The sequence below is a fragment of the Symphalangus syndactylus genome, chromosome 11, assembly GCF_028878055.3.
Source record: "Symphalangus syndactylus isolate Jambi chromosome 11, NHGRI_mSymSyn1-v2.1_pri, whole genome shotgun sequence".
NCBI classification, from domain to species: Eukaryota; Metazoa; Chordata; class Mammalia; order Primates; family Hylobatidae; genus Symphalangus; species Symphalangus syndactylus.
Window position 1 is genome coordinate 43,477,767 of NC_072433.2, and position 13,935 is coordinate 43,491,701.

Genomic DNA, 13,935 nt, shown 5'->3' on the forward strand with positions numbered 1-13,935 from the left:
AGCTGAGGTTAGTGCCTCGGTCAGGCTCAACGATGACTGCTGTAAAATATCCACACTTGGACCGCTTTCATCACATGACCTAAAAAATGAAATTTTACATCAGTTTAAAAAATACATATTTTTTACCATGTCCTTCTCATCAATTAATCTGAATGAATTAATAGTCTAATGAAAATTGAATATTTTTCATTTGGTGAATATGGCAATGTGTTTCAAAATGTCAAGTGTCTCCATCCTTCAGTATAGCAGTTCGTCTTCTCAGAATTTATTCTAGAAAAAATACAAAAGTTACATATAAGGATACATTGTTTATAATTTTTAGAAATTGAGAATTGGTTAAATAACTCACAACAGAACCTCTCAAAGAAAGATGACATCATTGATTGATGTCCATGATATATTTGTCTCTTGTTCCTGGGTGTATTATCTCTGAAGAGCAAGATTGGAAAGCTTTCACATTCTCTGTAGCATTTGGTTATTTTACAGTAATCCTCTGCTGTCTGAGAATATTGCTGTGTTCATGCACAGTAATCCCTAGAACTCCTTCCTGTCTTCTCCTTGTCAGGGATTTTTCTGATAAAAACAGATACCATTTATTTACATATTTATAAGTTATTTACCAAATACCTTCTTAATTAAACATGTATATAGCTTTTGATCAGGCATGGAAATAACATCACCAGTAATAAGTACCCCAGCTCACAGAATCCTCTCAAAATGCTAATAATTATATTTAGTCATTTTGGCCTGAAAAATTATATTCCAGTAGTCCATATTTGTATTCATTTTCTCTTGCCAAGAAACTCCTGACAGTTTTCTCTTTTCCTTGATATTTGCCTTCATGTGTTTTCCTAAAAAGCTATTTTTCTTCATCCTTATAGTCACTGCCTGAAGATGAAGGCCATACTAGGACACTTGACACAGCAAAAGAAATGGAGGTGATTTTATTTTACACTTTACAAGAAATATTTAAATGGAAAATAAGGGGAGGAAGAAGTCTTGAGAATGGGAAGGCCCATTGGGTAAGAAGTAAAAAGGTTAGTGAGTAGAGTTGTGAGGGCCTAGCTGAAATGGCAAACCATAAATGCATATCAGTGCCAAGTTGCACAGTTATACAGTTTCTCCACCACAAGTTTTTAGCCCGTATGTAGGTAGAAATCAGGTGGATCAATGGAGCTGGAGTTGGAGAGCCATACCATAGTATAAATGGAACCATTAGCTTTTGGTTGCTTAATATCTGGGTTGATCTATTCCTAAAAAGCAATGTTGAGGTTATGGAAACTCTTGAGTCTTAATGATTCTGAAAATAAAAACTGCATCTTTTTTTTTTGAGATGGAGTCCCTCTCTGTTGCCCAGGCTGGAGTGCAGTGGCACGATCTCAGCTCACTACAACCTCCGCCTCCTGGGTGGGTTCAAGCAGTTCTCTTGCCTCAGCCTCCCGAGTAGCTGTGATTATAGGTGCATGCCATCACGCCCAGCTAAATTTTTTTTTGTATTTTTAGTAGAGACAGGGTTTCACTATGTTGGCCAGGCTGGTTTCGAACTCCTAACATCAGGTGATCCGCCCACCTTGGCCTCCCAAAGTCCTGGGATTACAGGCGTGAGCCACTGCACCAGGCCAACTCCATCCTTTTTAAGATTTTGTTTCTCTTATGCAATACTGACAGCCTAGTTTGGAGGCCTGGAGAAGACCCAGGAAGTGTATCAATAGGAATGCAAGTATACAGACTAGATGGACTGAAATAGTCTTTGAATCTCGAAAACACAAGGCATTGTCATCACCGAAAGCTCTTCACAGTTTAAGCAACAACAAGGCTGTCATTAGTTCATCTTCAGAATAGTTGCCATACTAAACAAAATACAAATTGTATAACATACATCATTACATTTCACAGAAGTATGGATTTATTGAATACCTGTTTTTGCCAAGATTTGGGAATAGCATTTTAAAAGGGTGTTCTGGAAATTTATTTTCTGTAAGCATCAAAATTAGGACTCCATAGTAAATAGGTAGAATAACTTTGCCTGTAAATACATGCCGTCTTAGTAATTTCTAGTTAGAACTGCTGCGGCTTAGCAAGCTCCAGTAATTGCCTGTTTTTCCTTTTGAAGCAGATTACAGAAGTAGAGCCACCAGGGCGTTTGGACTCTAATACTCAAGACAGGCTCATAGCGCTGAAAGCAGTAACAAATTTTGGCGTTCCAGTTGAAGTTTTTGACTCTGAAGGTGAGTGTCTCCAGAGGGTTTGATTGAAACACTGCATGATGTAGGCAGTCAAGATTTCATGTCTCATAAGTACAGATTAACATAGCCATTCACCACAGGAACATCTTGGCTTACCACGTTAAATGAATGGGTATGGCGTGTTGATTTCATTTCAAGCGGATTACTCTTTTGAAGGGAGAAGGCTAACCAATAATTAGCAAAGCCCTAGAGCCTAGGATTCGGTTTACTACACAAGATCAAACACAAGTGTGTCTGTTTTCTTCAGTGTGTTCTTTTTCTTACCCACACAGAAGCTGAAATATTCCAGAAGAAACTTGACGAGACCACCAGATTGCTCAGGGAACTCCAGGAAGCCCAGAATGAACGTTTGAGCACCAGACCCCCTCCCAACATGATCTGTCTCTTGGGTCCCTCATACAGAGAAATGCATCTTGGTATGTTTTGCCTCCCATAAGAGGAGAGTCACGGGATGCTTCAAAGAAAAAACTTCTTGAGTATAGTGGTGATGCCATTATAGAGTAATGCTGATGTGAGTGCCAGGGACAGTTTTTTGTTTGTTTTGCATTTGTACATTTGCTGTTCTTTGGGATGCCTCTATCCAAAGGAACCATGCTTCAGTATCCGGAACTATCTTTGTTTTTCTTTTTAGCTGAACAAGTGACCAATAATCTTAAAGAACTTGCACAGCAAGTAACTCCAGGTGATATTGTAAGCACGTATGGAGTTCGAAAAGCAATGGGGATTTCCATTCCTTCCCCCATCATGGAAAACAACTTTGTGGATTTGACAGAAGGTACGTGCCCTATCTTCTCTGGGAAAGCAGAAAGCTGCGGTGACTACAGTCATCCCTCAGTGTCTGCCCGAGATTGGTTTCAGGACCCCGGATTTGGTATCTACCCCACAAAGATACCAAAATCTGTAGATGCTCAAGTCCCTAACATCAAATGTATTTGCCTATACCCTACACGCAACCTCCAGTGTACTTTAAATCATCTCTACTTATATACTCCATAGAATGTAATTAATAGATCGTCGTATTTTTTTAATTGGGTTTTTTCCCCAAATATTTTTGATTGGCAGTTGGTTGAATCTGCAGATGTGGAACCCATGGATAAGAAGAGTCAACTGTAAAAGGAACATTTGTCTCTTTTTAATGTATAAAACTCCTCTTAGTTTTCTTTTTATCTTGTCTAAAGAATTAATAAAGATTTCCTGTGTGCAGAAGAGCCACAATGATTGATAGCCTGATAATGCGCCTAGTCTTCAGCCTTGGATGTGATAAAGAAGGGTCCTCAGCAGTTACGCTTCTAGATGGCAGCTTGACCTTCATGTCCCCTTTTTAATTAAAAGGTAAAAACAATGTTGAATTAAGTGATGTCTTTTTCTTTCAGACACTGAAGAACCTAAAAAGACGGATGTTGCTGAGTGTGGACCTGGTGGAAGTTGAGGCCGCCTGGTATTTGATTATATATTATGTACATACTTTTTCATTCTTAACTTAGAAATGCTTTTCAGAAGATATTAAATATTTGTAAATTGTGTTTTTAATTAAACTTTGGAACAGTGAATTTGAATGTTCCAGAGGTTGGACTTGTATTAGGTAATAAAGCTGGACCTGGGACTCGTGAGGAAGGAATGTGCTTGGGGCTGTTGCCATACCTGCGCAGCATTCTTTCAAAATAGTGCCTGCCCGTGCTTCCTCCTTATGTATGTCCCACAGACAGGACCATCACTAAGAAACGTGCCCATGCTTCCTCCTTATGTCCCACAGACAGGACCATCACTAAGAAACATGCCCATGCTTCTTCCTTATGTCCCACAGACGGGACCATCACTAAGAAACGCTCTTAAAATGGCCCCATCCAGTGAGATTTTCCGTTATATGAACATACTTGAAATAATTTTAGAATTTACTACTGTGGTTCTGCCCCTGCATACCCAGTGGGAATGATGCCCTTGTATGGGTGATTAGGCATCTCCCACCCACCCCTAACAAAAGCACACTGGGAGTTTTATAGCACTGTCACATGGCTAGTGTTCTTTTTTGTTTTTTTTTTCCATTTTTTAAAGAGTTACTTAGTACTATAGCAAAGTAATAAGCCAAATAAGATAAACTAAGTCATCCTTGAATACATCAGGGAATTACCAGATTACCAAAAGGTGACATTTCTATTTACTGTTTATCTGAAATACAAAGGTCAAGTACCCAAGCAGTTGAAATCTAAGTAGGAGAACACAAGATTCATGGCCTCCTATTATCAGCAAGCTGAGATAAATGGTGGTTTTCCTGAATCTGTATAGAACCTGTTATACACAAGAGAAAAAAATCAGGATGGAGATGATAGCCTTGTTCAGTGAACAAATTAAGTTTGAAGGCCCTTATACAATCCTTCTATAAATCACCCAGGCAGGAGGCCATTTGATTTCCATTTTCCTGACTTTGAAAATTAGTATTTAGGAAGAACAAGTAGGGTAAAGGAAAATTAATTCCCGCGAAAGACTTAAAATCTTATGCTAAAAGAGTCGAATTTTCAAGTTGTTTTAGAGTCTACTTTTAATCTCTAGGGAGTTCCTGAGGACTAAGAAAATACTTAAATTTAAAATACCTTCAGATATTTGAGTTTTTCAAATTGCTAATTTAATGTATAAAAAGCAGCTAAACACTGGTATTTTATAAAAATGAAGCAGCATTTTGAAACAAATGTTACAGATCTATAAATATTCATTATATAGAATAAACCCTAGTTACTTGCATGCACCACCTCAAATCATATTTCTTTACACTGACTTACTACATACACAAAGTATACAGTGGTTAATGATCTTCTCTTCTGTTAGGAAATTTCCTCAATAAGCCAGAAAACTTCAGGTATTATTTTCACCAGTTAACTCAGGAGAAATTGTAAGGAAGTCCTTGAGCCATGGAGAAGGTCACTTTGTTTGTTAGATACTTGTTTCTGTCATAAAACAAAATGACACCAGTAAAGAAATTACTTGGTATTTAAAAACAAGTTCATAAAAAGAAAATACCTGCAGGTAATTTTTATGGTCAGTTATCTTCTATAACCTGAACACTGAAAACTAAAAACTTACAAACTATTATTATCTGAGCACAGCACAGTGCTTTAATTGGAAATAAAAAATGCATGAGTGGTAATCAGTTATTTGTTAAACTCCCAACTGGGGTTTCTGTTACTGAAGAAAAAAAAAACTTAAATATTGCAAGAGTACAAATATGCTGACCTCAGAGAGGCCCAGTGCACTGATGTGTTTCCATGTTATATTAGCAACAGAAACCTTCCTGACTTGCCAGGAGAGCCCCTGCCAGGCAGCCCTGGTCACTGCTAGATCTTGAGAGCACAGATTTCAGTATAGTATTCATGTGAAACCAGCCCTTCATGTAAAAAGTTGTTGTTGTGTAAAAAAGGCAACTTAAGTGAGGCTAATTGCCCTTACCAGCATTGTTGCCATGAAATTCCTTTATACAGCAAGTTCTTCTATTCATACTGATTCCAGTTATGTGCAGCACATCAGAGCTGCCACTAGTCTACCCAGCACCTGTGTGCAAATTAGAATACACCTGCCCTTCCTCGGCTGATAAAGCCGCACATGACACAGCACAGGCAGGCAGGTTCAATTTTCGTCCCCTCCACTGCCACCCCCGCACTTTTAGCTGTACTCTTAATTTGCAGCCAGGGGGGCACCTCATCCCAGGATCCCAACAAGTCTGGTCAGTCACCCAATCTGCAACCCTGTATAATCTTGTAAAGCCTCCTGTATGTAAGACTTTGTGTAGAACTTCATGGAGTTAATGGTGACACCTAGCTAAGAATCCCTGCTATGTAGGGAAACTGAGTGCATTAGAAATCCTGGCGATGCTGTGGTGATGAGGCCACTGATTGGTTAAGTCAAGTCTTCTGGTTATGAAGTCCACTTAGAAAAAGGCACAGGTAGTTTGGTCATTTCTCACCCTGTTACAGTTAGGTTGACCTTCAATTCCTTGGGAAGTTGAAGCCCAGTAAGACACATCCCCAAAACCTGGCTTTTTGCATTTGCCTTGACTCATGCAGTTTCAGAGCAAGAACGGCTCAGCATTTGTGAGGGGGCGGGCTTCCCAGATCCAGGAGCCTCTGCCCGCACCCATGCCGAGTAGATCCTTCTAGTTTTGAAGCTCTCCAGAGTTAGCTGTGAAGACGACTAAAAGAAAGAAGAGATGCATTCACAGGTTGTTCAAGTTATCTCTAAACAGACTCCATTCCTTTCCAGTAAGAAAAGTAAGATACAGTTGAAGGATGGCAGGGGAGAATGCAAAGATGTGTGAGTAATCAAGGAAGAGCTGAAAGGCCGCACCCTTACTTTCAAAGCACCTCTCTCCAGAATGCTTGCCTCACAAGCTGCCTCATTCAAAGGCAAGGCTCCGCTGCTCCCTGCCTTCTTGCTGTGACCACATTCCTCATTCCTCAGGACTGTATCCCCACAGCCAGCTGACGCTAGACAGTAGTCCTCCTTACATGTCAGTGGTTAAAAAGACAGAGCATACACTGGAGGGAAGAGATTTATGTCTGTCTAGTGTCTAAAAAGTCATTCAAAAGGATAAAAACCCCATTAATGTATTCATTTAAAACAAACACCAGACAAGGCAAAAAGTAACTGTTAATTATGGTGTTTTTCTCTCTACTGTTTGAAACCGTTTACAGATGTAAAACACCCCTTTCAGCTTCATTTACCAGAATGCCTCTGTGAGAAATGCTGTCATTGCCCGGCCCACCAGGGAGAGGGAGTCTCCAATCCGTGCTAGACAGCTCAGCTTACTCCCCCTTGGTGTCTAGAAAAACAGACCTCACTTGTGCGTGCCCACAGGCCACTGAGGTGGGTGTCTGTTTTCATTATGTGCTAAAGTTGCCTCCATAGCACCTCAGGGAACAAAGATCTCAAAGTCAGCCCTGAACCAGTGAACATTCTCCAGCTGCCCTGGAAACTTACAGACCAGGCACAGAGATTCTGGCCTCCCCTGCACATTATGGCTCAGTGGCTGCTTCGAGCCAGAATCTGGTGCATGTGTCTGAGAAATCCTCCAGTGCAGGTCCAAAGAAGCCAACATGCACAGCCATCTGCGTGCCTTTGGGATTGGCGTGGGGCGGAGTCTTCTCCTGGGCTTGCTTCAGGGAAGGAGTATTGGCTTCCCTGCCTTTTCCGAATCCAGCAGGAGCCCTCAGTTCAGCCCCAGCCCCTGAAACTTGGCAGTGTCCGTACAGACAAAGTAAGTCCTCAGCTCGCCTTTGCCTTTGACATTGATCAGGCCACGGCATTCACAGGAGTACCCAAGGCCCTGGAGGATGGTGCAGGTCTCCTCGGTAACCTGAAAAGGAAGAGAGACCTGTTGTCTTCAGAGGCAGGAAGAACACCTGTCGTGGTAGGGACAGATGGAGACTGCCCAGGCACGCCGTCCGCCTTCCCTGGAGAGTGTGATAGCTAGAACCATGGCTGCTGGGTGAGACAGCAGCTCTTAAGCCCAGGTCCCCTCACCTCTGGGGAAGATCTTTTCGCCTTAGTCACCTGCTTCCCCAGTGGGTCTTTACCTGGATTTTCCCAAGTTCTCCAGTGCTCTCCATTCGGCTGGCCACATTGACTGTGTTTCCCCAGATGTCATACTGAGGTTTTCGGGCCCCAATCACTCCAGCAATCACAGGCCCATGGTTTATGCCTGAAGACGATGTTTACAGTTACCCAAGCGTGCAGGCAAAGCCTCAAGCTTCTGCCCTTAAGGGAGGCCATAGAACCCATACCCCAGCACAGGACGCGGGGACAAAACTAGAGTGAAGGCTGGGTTGTTGCCCAGAGTCACTGTGATGCAGTTGGGCTTGGGGTGTGAGGAGGGCATTCCCCGGCCAGCTCTTTTTCAGACTCAGAAGCCTGGGTTTGATGTTAACACTTGTATCTGCTAATCTCCCTTTTAACAAAGAATACTTTGTTAAAAGTATTAACAAAGGCCTGGCTTTGAGCGCAGGCCCGCAACTATTTAGGTTTAGTAACTTTGCTTCCTTCTCTATATTTTAAGGTCACCTGTTTACAGACAATAATTTTGGTTCTCCGTTTTCTGTAGTTACATATTATTAAAACTCTCAATGGTAACTATATGCTAACTAGATGCTTATATAAAACGTCAGAATAATTGTCCAACTGCTGAGCTTGTCAGATCAGAGGGATTTCTAAAACCTTTCGTAATAGATGGCGAGGTGCAGCTGTGCCGCACAGACTGGGTGGACTGGCCTAGAGGCAGGGGCTCCCCACCCGCCCCCCTACCACCGCCCGGGCTCACCGACGCGGAGGCGGAAGGAGTTGAAGGAGTGCCTGTTGATGCCATCCAGCTTACTCATCAGGGCGATGCTGAACTCCACCATGACACCAATGTGGGCATGCTGCCGCTCCAGCTCCTGCGGGACAGGCTGTGGGTCAGATCCTTGCATCTCCAGAGCCCCCAGACCTAGTGGGCCCCGGCGCGCCACTCTTGTTGAGGATCACCACCACTAAAATCCTGAATGAGCCCTACAAGCACCTATGCCCCTCCCCCAGGACGGGATAAGAACACACCCTTTAGGTAAGGTGACAGGTCACCTTTAAGTGAGGACAGTCAGCTGAATTTCCCCTCTTGGGCTTGAGTACCTGGTTCTCATGCCCTGAGGCGATGCTGAGCCCTGCAGCTGCCATGTACGTGCTGCCAATGGTCTTGATCTTCTCCACGCCGCTGAACTTGGGCTTCAGTAGGAGCTGCAGGCGAGGAGGAAGTGGTGAAGCAGCCGCCACTCCATAGCCGCAGCCAGGCTGCCCCCGCTCCTCAGAAGGGTGTGGGGTTCCCTCCACCCATCGCTGCCTCTCGCACACACGTCTCATGGCTGCCCTGCCAGCTGAGCGCATGACTAAGCATGGTGAGGACATGGCCCTTGGCGGCTCCTGCTCTTCCTGTTGTCTCCGTCCCCACACTGTCTCCCTCTTCCCTTCCATCTGTGTCTGCACAGAGCAAACACAGCATTATCTATACAGGAATGTAGATTCTTTGTCTCCAGCAAGGAATTCAACCCAAACTGATTTCCTCTGTCTTGGTTGATAGCGTGGGCTTAGTTGGAAATGAAGCTAAGGGGCCTGAGTCTAATCTTAGCAAGCTGCCCATCACAGAGAAGATGCCAACGAAATATTTGCTGCATGAAACAGAATGAGAAAAAAATGTGTACCTTTATATTCTGTGTAATGTATGTTCCCCCCCAGGCGGGCCATGTCGTGTTTTTTTTGTTTTGTTTTTTTGAGACAGAGTTGTGTACTGTTGCCCAGGCTGTAGTGCAGTGGCGTGATCCCAGCTCACTGCAACCACCTCCCAGGTTCAAGCAATTCTCCTGCCTCAGCCTCCCAAGTAGCTGGGATTACAGGCGTGCACCACCAAGCCCAGCTAATTTTTTGTATTTTCAGTAGAGACAGGGTTTCGCCATGTTGGCCAGGCTGGTCTCGAACTCCTAGCCTCAAGTGATCCACCCACCTTGGCCTCCCAAAGTGCTGGGATTATAGACCACCTTGCCCAACCCTGTGTCACATTTTTAAATTGGGTTTTAGGATGGCAGGTGCCACCGCCCTTCCCTCCCTAGCATGGGTGGGGGCTGCTGCACAAGGCTGGGCTAGAGGCTGTACCTCGTCAAAGTCGGCAATGATCTCATTGAGCAGGCGCAGGCACTCCAGCCCTTCTTTGTTGACGTCGCACTCTGTGTAGAACACTTTGAAGTCCGGCACGGAGGCAAACATGACACAGACGCAGTCATAGGACTGATGGTACCAGTCCTGGATGGGAAGAAACCGGACCTTACACCACTTCACCTCTTGAGGGGACGGGAAGAGTGGCAAGGCCTCTGCAGCAGATGGCACTGAACTGCCCAGCCCAGCTTTCGGGGAGTGGGGAGGGGAGCGGGTTGCATGAGGTTCATCTGGCAGCTGTTAACTGGGTGATTAAGAATCGGGTGGCCAGGGAGGGTCAGACTCAGGTTGGTTTTTTGCTCACAGAAGCACCATGGGTGTTTCCATGTACACATGGGGTGAGAACCTCAGCAGTAGTGGAGGGTAACAGTTGGGAGGTCTTTGTTCTCACTGGGCCTCCGTTTCCTATCTAGAAAACTTGCTACACATAACTGGTAGAAGTACAGACATTTTCATCAATGCAGAATCACAAACCCCTGAACACACATTTCATCCTCGCCACAAGCCTGTGGGGAAGTGCTGTCAGCCCATTTTACAGAGGTGAAGACCAAGGCCTGGGAAAGCAAGTTGCCTTGTCCATGACCACAGCTGAGCCCAGGACCCTGACTCCAGGCCCATACTCTCACAGCTGATCCCATACATTGTCTCCTGGGCATGCACTCCAGCTCCACACCTTCACCCTACAGACTGTGCCTGGACCCTCGGCCTCCCTGCCCCCGCCCCAGCCCCTTCTCAGCACACCTCGTTTAACTTGTCACCGATAAAGTGGGCGGCCACGTGGGCTGGCAGGACGTTCTCCAGAAGAAGGCGGTTCACGTTCTCCATGGTCTCAAACTCCTCGTGCTCCTTCTTGAACTTCTTCTTCCATAGGCAGTCCAAGCGGCAGTAATAGTCAATCTGCAAATGGCGGGAACATAAGCGCCCCGTCCGCAGGCGAGCGGGGGCCGTGCTGCTGTGCATCTCCTAGCCAGGTCTGTCTGTCCCTGGCGTCCTTGGAGCCTCTGGCCAGGGGACCAGTGCTTTCCTGGCAGGACTCTGGTCTTTTCTGCTACTCCACATGAGCCCACCCCACCCCATCTCCAGATGGAGGTGAGGAAAAGCAGGCAGAGCTTGAATGGGGGGGCCAGCCGCCATACCTGTCTGGAGAGTGTGAGCAGGGTGATGTAGAACAGGACCAGGTAGAAATTGGTCATGGTCTTCAGGTCCTTCCAGGAACAGCTAGCGGTGCCGCTGAATGCGAAGGGAGGCCCAAGTCACTCCCAGCACTCACCACCCCAACCCACTGAGTCATGCTTTCCAGGCGCCACACACACCCAGGGGAAGGGGAAATTGATTCTAAAGTGGGGAGGGGAGAGGTGGGCAGGGAGGTGGGGGAGCCCTTGTGGGAAACACCTCTGATCTCACCCCTGAATGACCAGAATCAGCTGTGATGAGGGCCTGAAGGGAGCCCAGAGCTCCTGGTGAGCCAGGGTCAGTGGCAGGCGGGGTGGGGTGGATGAGTGGCATAAGGATTTTGCAGGTGTGGGGCAGACCCACAGGAGCAGATTCTGTCCTGGGTCCCAGGCTTCCAGCTTTTTTGTTTAGGCGGGCCAGGTCCACTCCTTAATCCACTTGGGACCCACAACCCCTAGAACCACACACCCCAGCCCTGCCAGCGCCTCAGGTATCACCACCTGTCCAGGAAGAGATGGAAGCAACTGCTCCTTCCAGAACTCGAGACCCAGGATGTGGCCCTGAGAGGCACAGAGCTAGAGCTGCAGCCTCCTTCCCTCCCCACCACTAGACTGGCCTGGAAAGAGGATGACCCGGTGGCCTCTGTCAGACCAGGGACTTCCTAAAGAACCTGCCAGTGAATCGAATTCCTCGGCTCTGAGTGCTGGAGACCATCTGCCAGCCCCGCCCTGCAAGGTGCCCACTCCCCATGAACACAGAAGCCCCTTGGTGCGAGCAGGCACCAGATGAACAGGCCACCATGGGGATGGGGACGGGCGGGGCCCCACCTGGTGGTGCCGTTGGGCTCAGTGAGGTTGCCCAGGCCTTGGCCACAGCAGTCCCACTGCCAGCATGGGGAGAGGTTGAAGAGCACCAGGTAGGCCACCAGGGCCACTGTCAGCAGCACAACCTTTGGCTCCAGGCTCATCCTCAGGAAGACGGAGCAGGCGATGAAGCCCAGGACACAGCTGCAGGTGTAGTACTGAGGGGGCAGGGTGTCACTCAGGACAGGGCCACCCCACCACCAACTCTCACCACCAGCCCAGCACATACCCCAGAGCCCCACGCCCCGCACCTCAGCATCACGCTCTTGCCTTACCACCTCCCTTCTCAACAAAAAGCAATGAGACCTAAGAGTGTCCAGTGTTTTGTTGTTTCCACTGTAATTTTATTTCTTATGAAGTGAGCTCATTTAAACGGGAAAAAACATAGTATGCAGGTGCTGTGGATACAACAGACCACGGTCAAGGTCAGGGCCGGAGCGTGCATGCATCCAAGCTGCCTCCCTGAGTTTTTGTGAGCTTACCCTTCCAAAGGACCTCTGCCTTGCTCAAGATTGTGCTATGGCTCCCCAGCCCCCAGAATAAAGACCACGCTCTTCACTCCGGCATTCCTGCACCTCCCAATCTGGATCAAGCCTGCCCCTGGCTCCATCTCCCAGTTCTCCCCGCTCGCTCTCCAGGAGACAACCCACCCAAAACCCCACTGCTCCCAACACACGCCTCGGCTTTTTCCCACACTGTCCCTTGTCCCAGAAACTTTCTGCCCTTTAGAGCCCAGCTCACTGCACCGCCAGCCTCTGAAGCTGAGGAGTCTGCTGTCTGCAAGGCCTTCCAAGCAGAGACCTTGGCCTCTGCCATCAGCCTGTCTGGGCCTGCCCTGGTGCCACCACCTAATGAAGCCCCTCCCTGAGCTGCACATACTCGTGTATAAAACAGCGACAGGCCTGTCAGGAAGTGCCCTGACCGGAGACCCCCACAAGGCCAGATGCTCCCCTCACTCCCTGCCCACTCACACAGCCTAGACCAAGCCCGCCAAGGCCGGGACTCCTCACTCCCTTGAGCCAGAGGCCGGCTGGGCCCATGGGGCCCTGCTTTCCCAGCTCTGCAGGAGAGGCTGGTCTCAGCCTCCCACATGCTGTGCTCTCAGGCGTCAGCACCCATGCTTTGAGGGTCCAAACTAAACCTCTGGCAGCAGCAGCCCCACTCTGAATGAGGCCACGGAGCCGGGCCCGGCGCACTCACCGGGAGGGGCTCGCACAGGGCTCTTGTCTTGCTGCTTGCGGCCGGTAGGCCTGTCTCATTGCCAACAGGCAGCTCTGGGACTGGGAAAGGCATCAGGGGCTGTAGAGGAGACAGGTCCCCATCAGAGTTAGTCCAGGGACAGGAACACTGGAACCTGCCCAAGCCATGCAAGGTGGGCCCCAGGCAACCATGAGTATCACAGCAGCCTGAGGTTTCACATTGGCCTCAGCTCTGAGCACGGCTCAAGCCGCCGTGCCAACTCCCCACAGCAGCCGTCAGGTTCAGAGGGCAGAGGGGCTAGGAGATGAGGGCGCAGTCACCCCCAGAGCGGCAGCGGCCAGGGGGAGGGGCTGGGACCAACATTATCAACCTCCCCAGGTGACCCTGAGGGAGGTGGTCACAGGAACACATTCCAAAAACCCAGGGTCTGGGCCAGAGAGGTGAGGGAGAGGCCCTAGCCTGGGATGCAGGGTCTGGGAGGGAGGTGGACAAGTGTCCCACAGGCTGCTTTCTGCAGCACTGAGCCTCTGAGCACCAGCAGAGGAGCAAGGGTTCATCCCCGAGAGGGGAAACTGAGTCTCAGAAGGGCCATGAAGAATGAATGGGGTGTCAGGATGTGGTGGCTCAAGGCATCACATCCTCCTAGGGCTGCCCACACAAGCTCTCTGGGCCCCCAAAGTCCTCATTTGAAAACCCAAAGCTGAGGAGCCCTGAGTCTGCAAAGGGGAACCCCC

At 47.9% G+C, this 13,935-nt stretch overlaps 2 protein-coding genes across 26 annotated transcripts in view; one reads left to right on the forward strand and one right to left on the reverse strand.

Annotated features, from left to right (window-relative positions):
- The window catches only part of BRD7 (bromodomain containing 7), a 55,981-nt gene extending 52,117 nt beyond the window's left edge, over positions 1 to 3,864 (forward strand). The window contains exons 12-16 of one of the 4 annotated variants that reach the window (XM_055297619.2): positions 882 to 938; positions 2,114 to 2,228; positions 2,519 to 2,662; positions 2,878 to 3,021; positions 3,620 to 3,864. In XM_055297619.2, coding sequence (XP_055153594.1) covers positions 882 to 938; positions 2,114 to 2,228; positions 2,519 to 2,662; positions 2,878 to 3,021; positions 3,620 to 3,675 — 516 coding nt within the window. In that variant the 3' untranslated portion in view covers positions 3,676 to 3,864. The remainder of the gene's footprint in view (positions 1 to 881; positions 939 to 2,113; positions 2,229 to 2,518; positions 2,663 to 2,877; positions 3,022 to 3,619) is intronic. The other 3 variants (XM_063612743.1, XM_055297617.2, XM_055297618.2) reach the window with 3 other exon arrangements.
- Positions 3,865 to 4,843: 979 nt separating this feature from the next.
- ADCY7 (adenylate cyclase 7) overlaps positions 4,844 to 13,935 on the reverse strand; it is a 51,420-nt gene continuing 42,328 nt past the window's right edge. For 10 of the 22 annotated variants that reach the window (XM_055297615.2, XM_063612738.1, XM_055297610.2 and 7 more), the window contains 9 exons: positions 13,202 to 13,300; positions 11,966 to 12,159; positions 11,102 to 11,195; positions 10,707 to 10,862; positions 9,906 to 10,052; positions 8,892 to 8,996; positions 8,548 to 8,662; positions 7,808 to 7,932; positions 4,844 to 7,587 (listed from right to left, as the gene is read on the reverse strand). In XM_055297615.2, the coding sequence (XP_055153590.1) occupies positions 7,441 to 7,587; positions 7,808 to 7,932; positions 8,548 to 8,662; positions 8,892 to 8,996; positions 9,906 to 10,052; positions 10,707 to 10,862; positions 11,102 to 11,195; positions 11,966 to 12,159; positions 13,202 to 13,300 (1,182 nt within the window). In that variant the 3' untranslated portion in view covers positions 4,844 to 7,440. Of the gene's footprint in view, positions 7,588 to 7,807; positions 7,933 to 8,547; positions 8,663 to 8,891; positions 9,237 to 9,905; positions 10,053 to 10,706; positions 10,863 to 11,101; positions 11,196 to 11,965; positions 12,160 to 12,323; positions 12,400 to 13,201; positions 13,301 to 13,935 lie in introns of those variants that run through there. The other 12 variants (XM_063612729.1, XM_063612731.1, XM_063612732.1 and 9 more) reach the window with 2 other exon arrangements.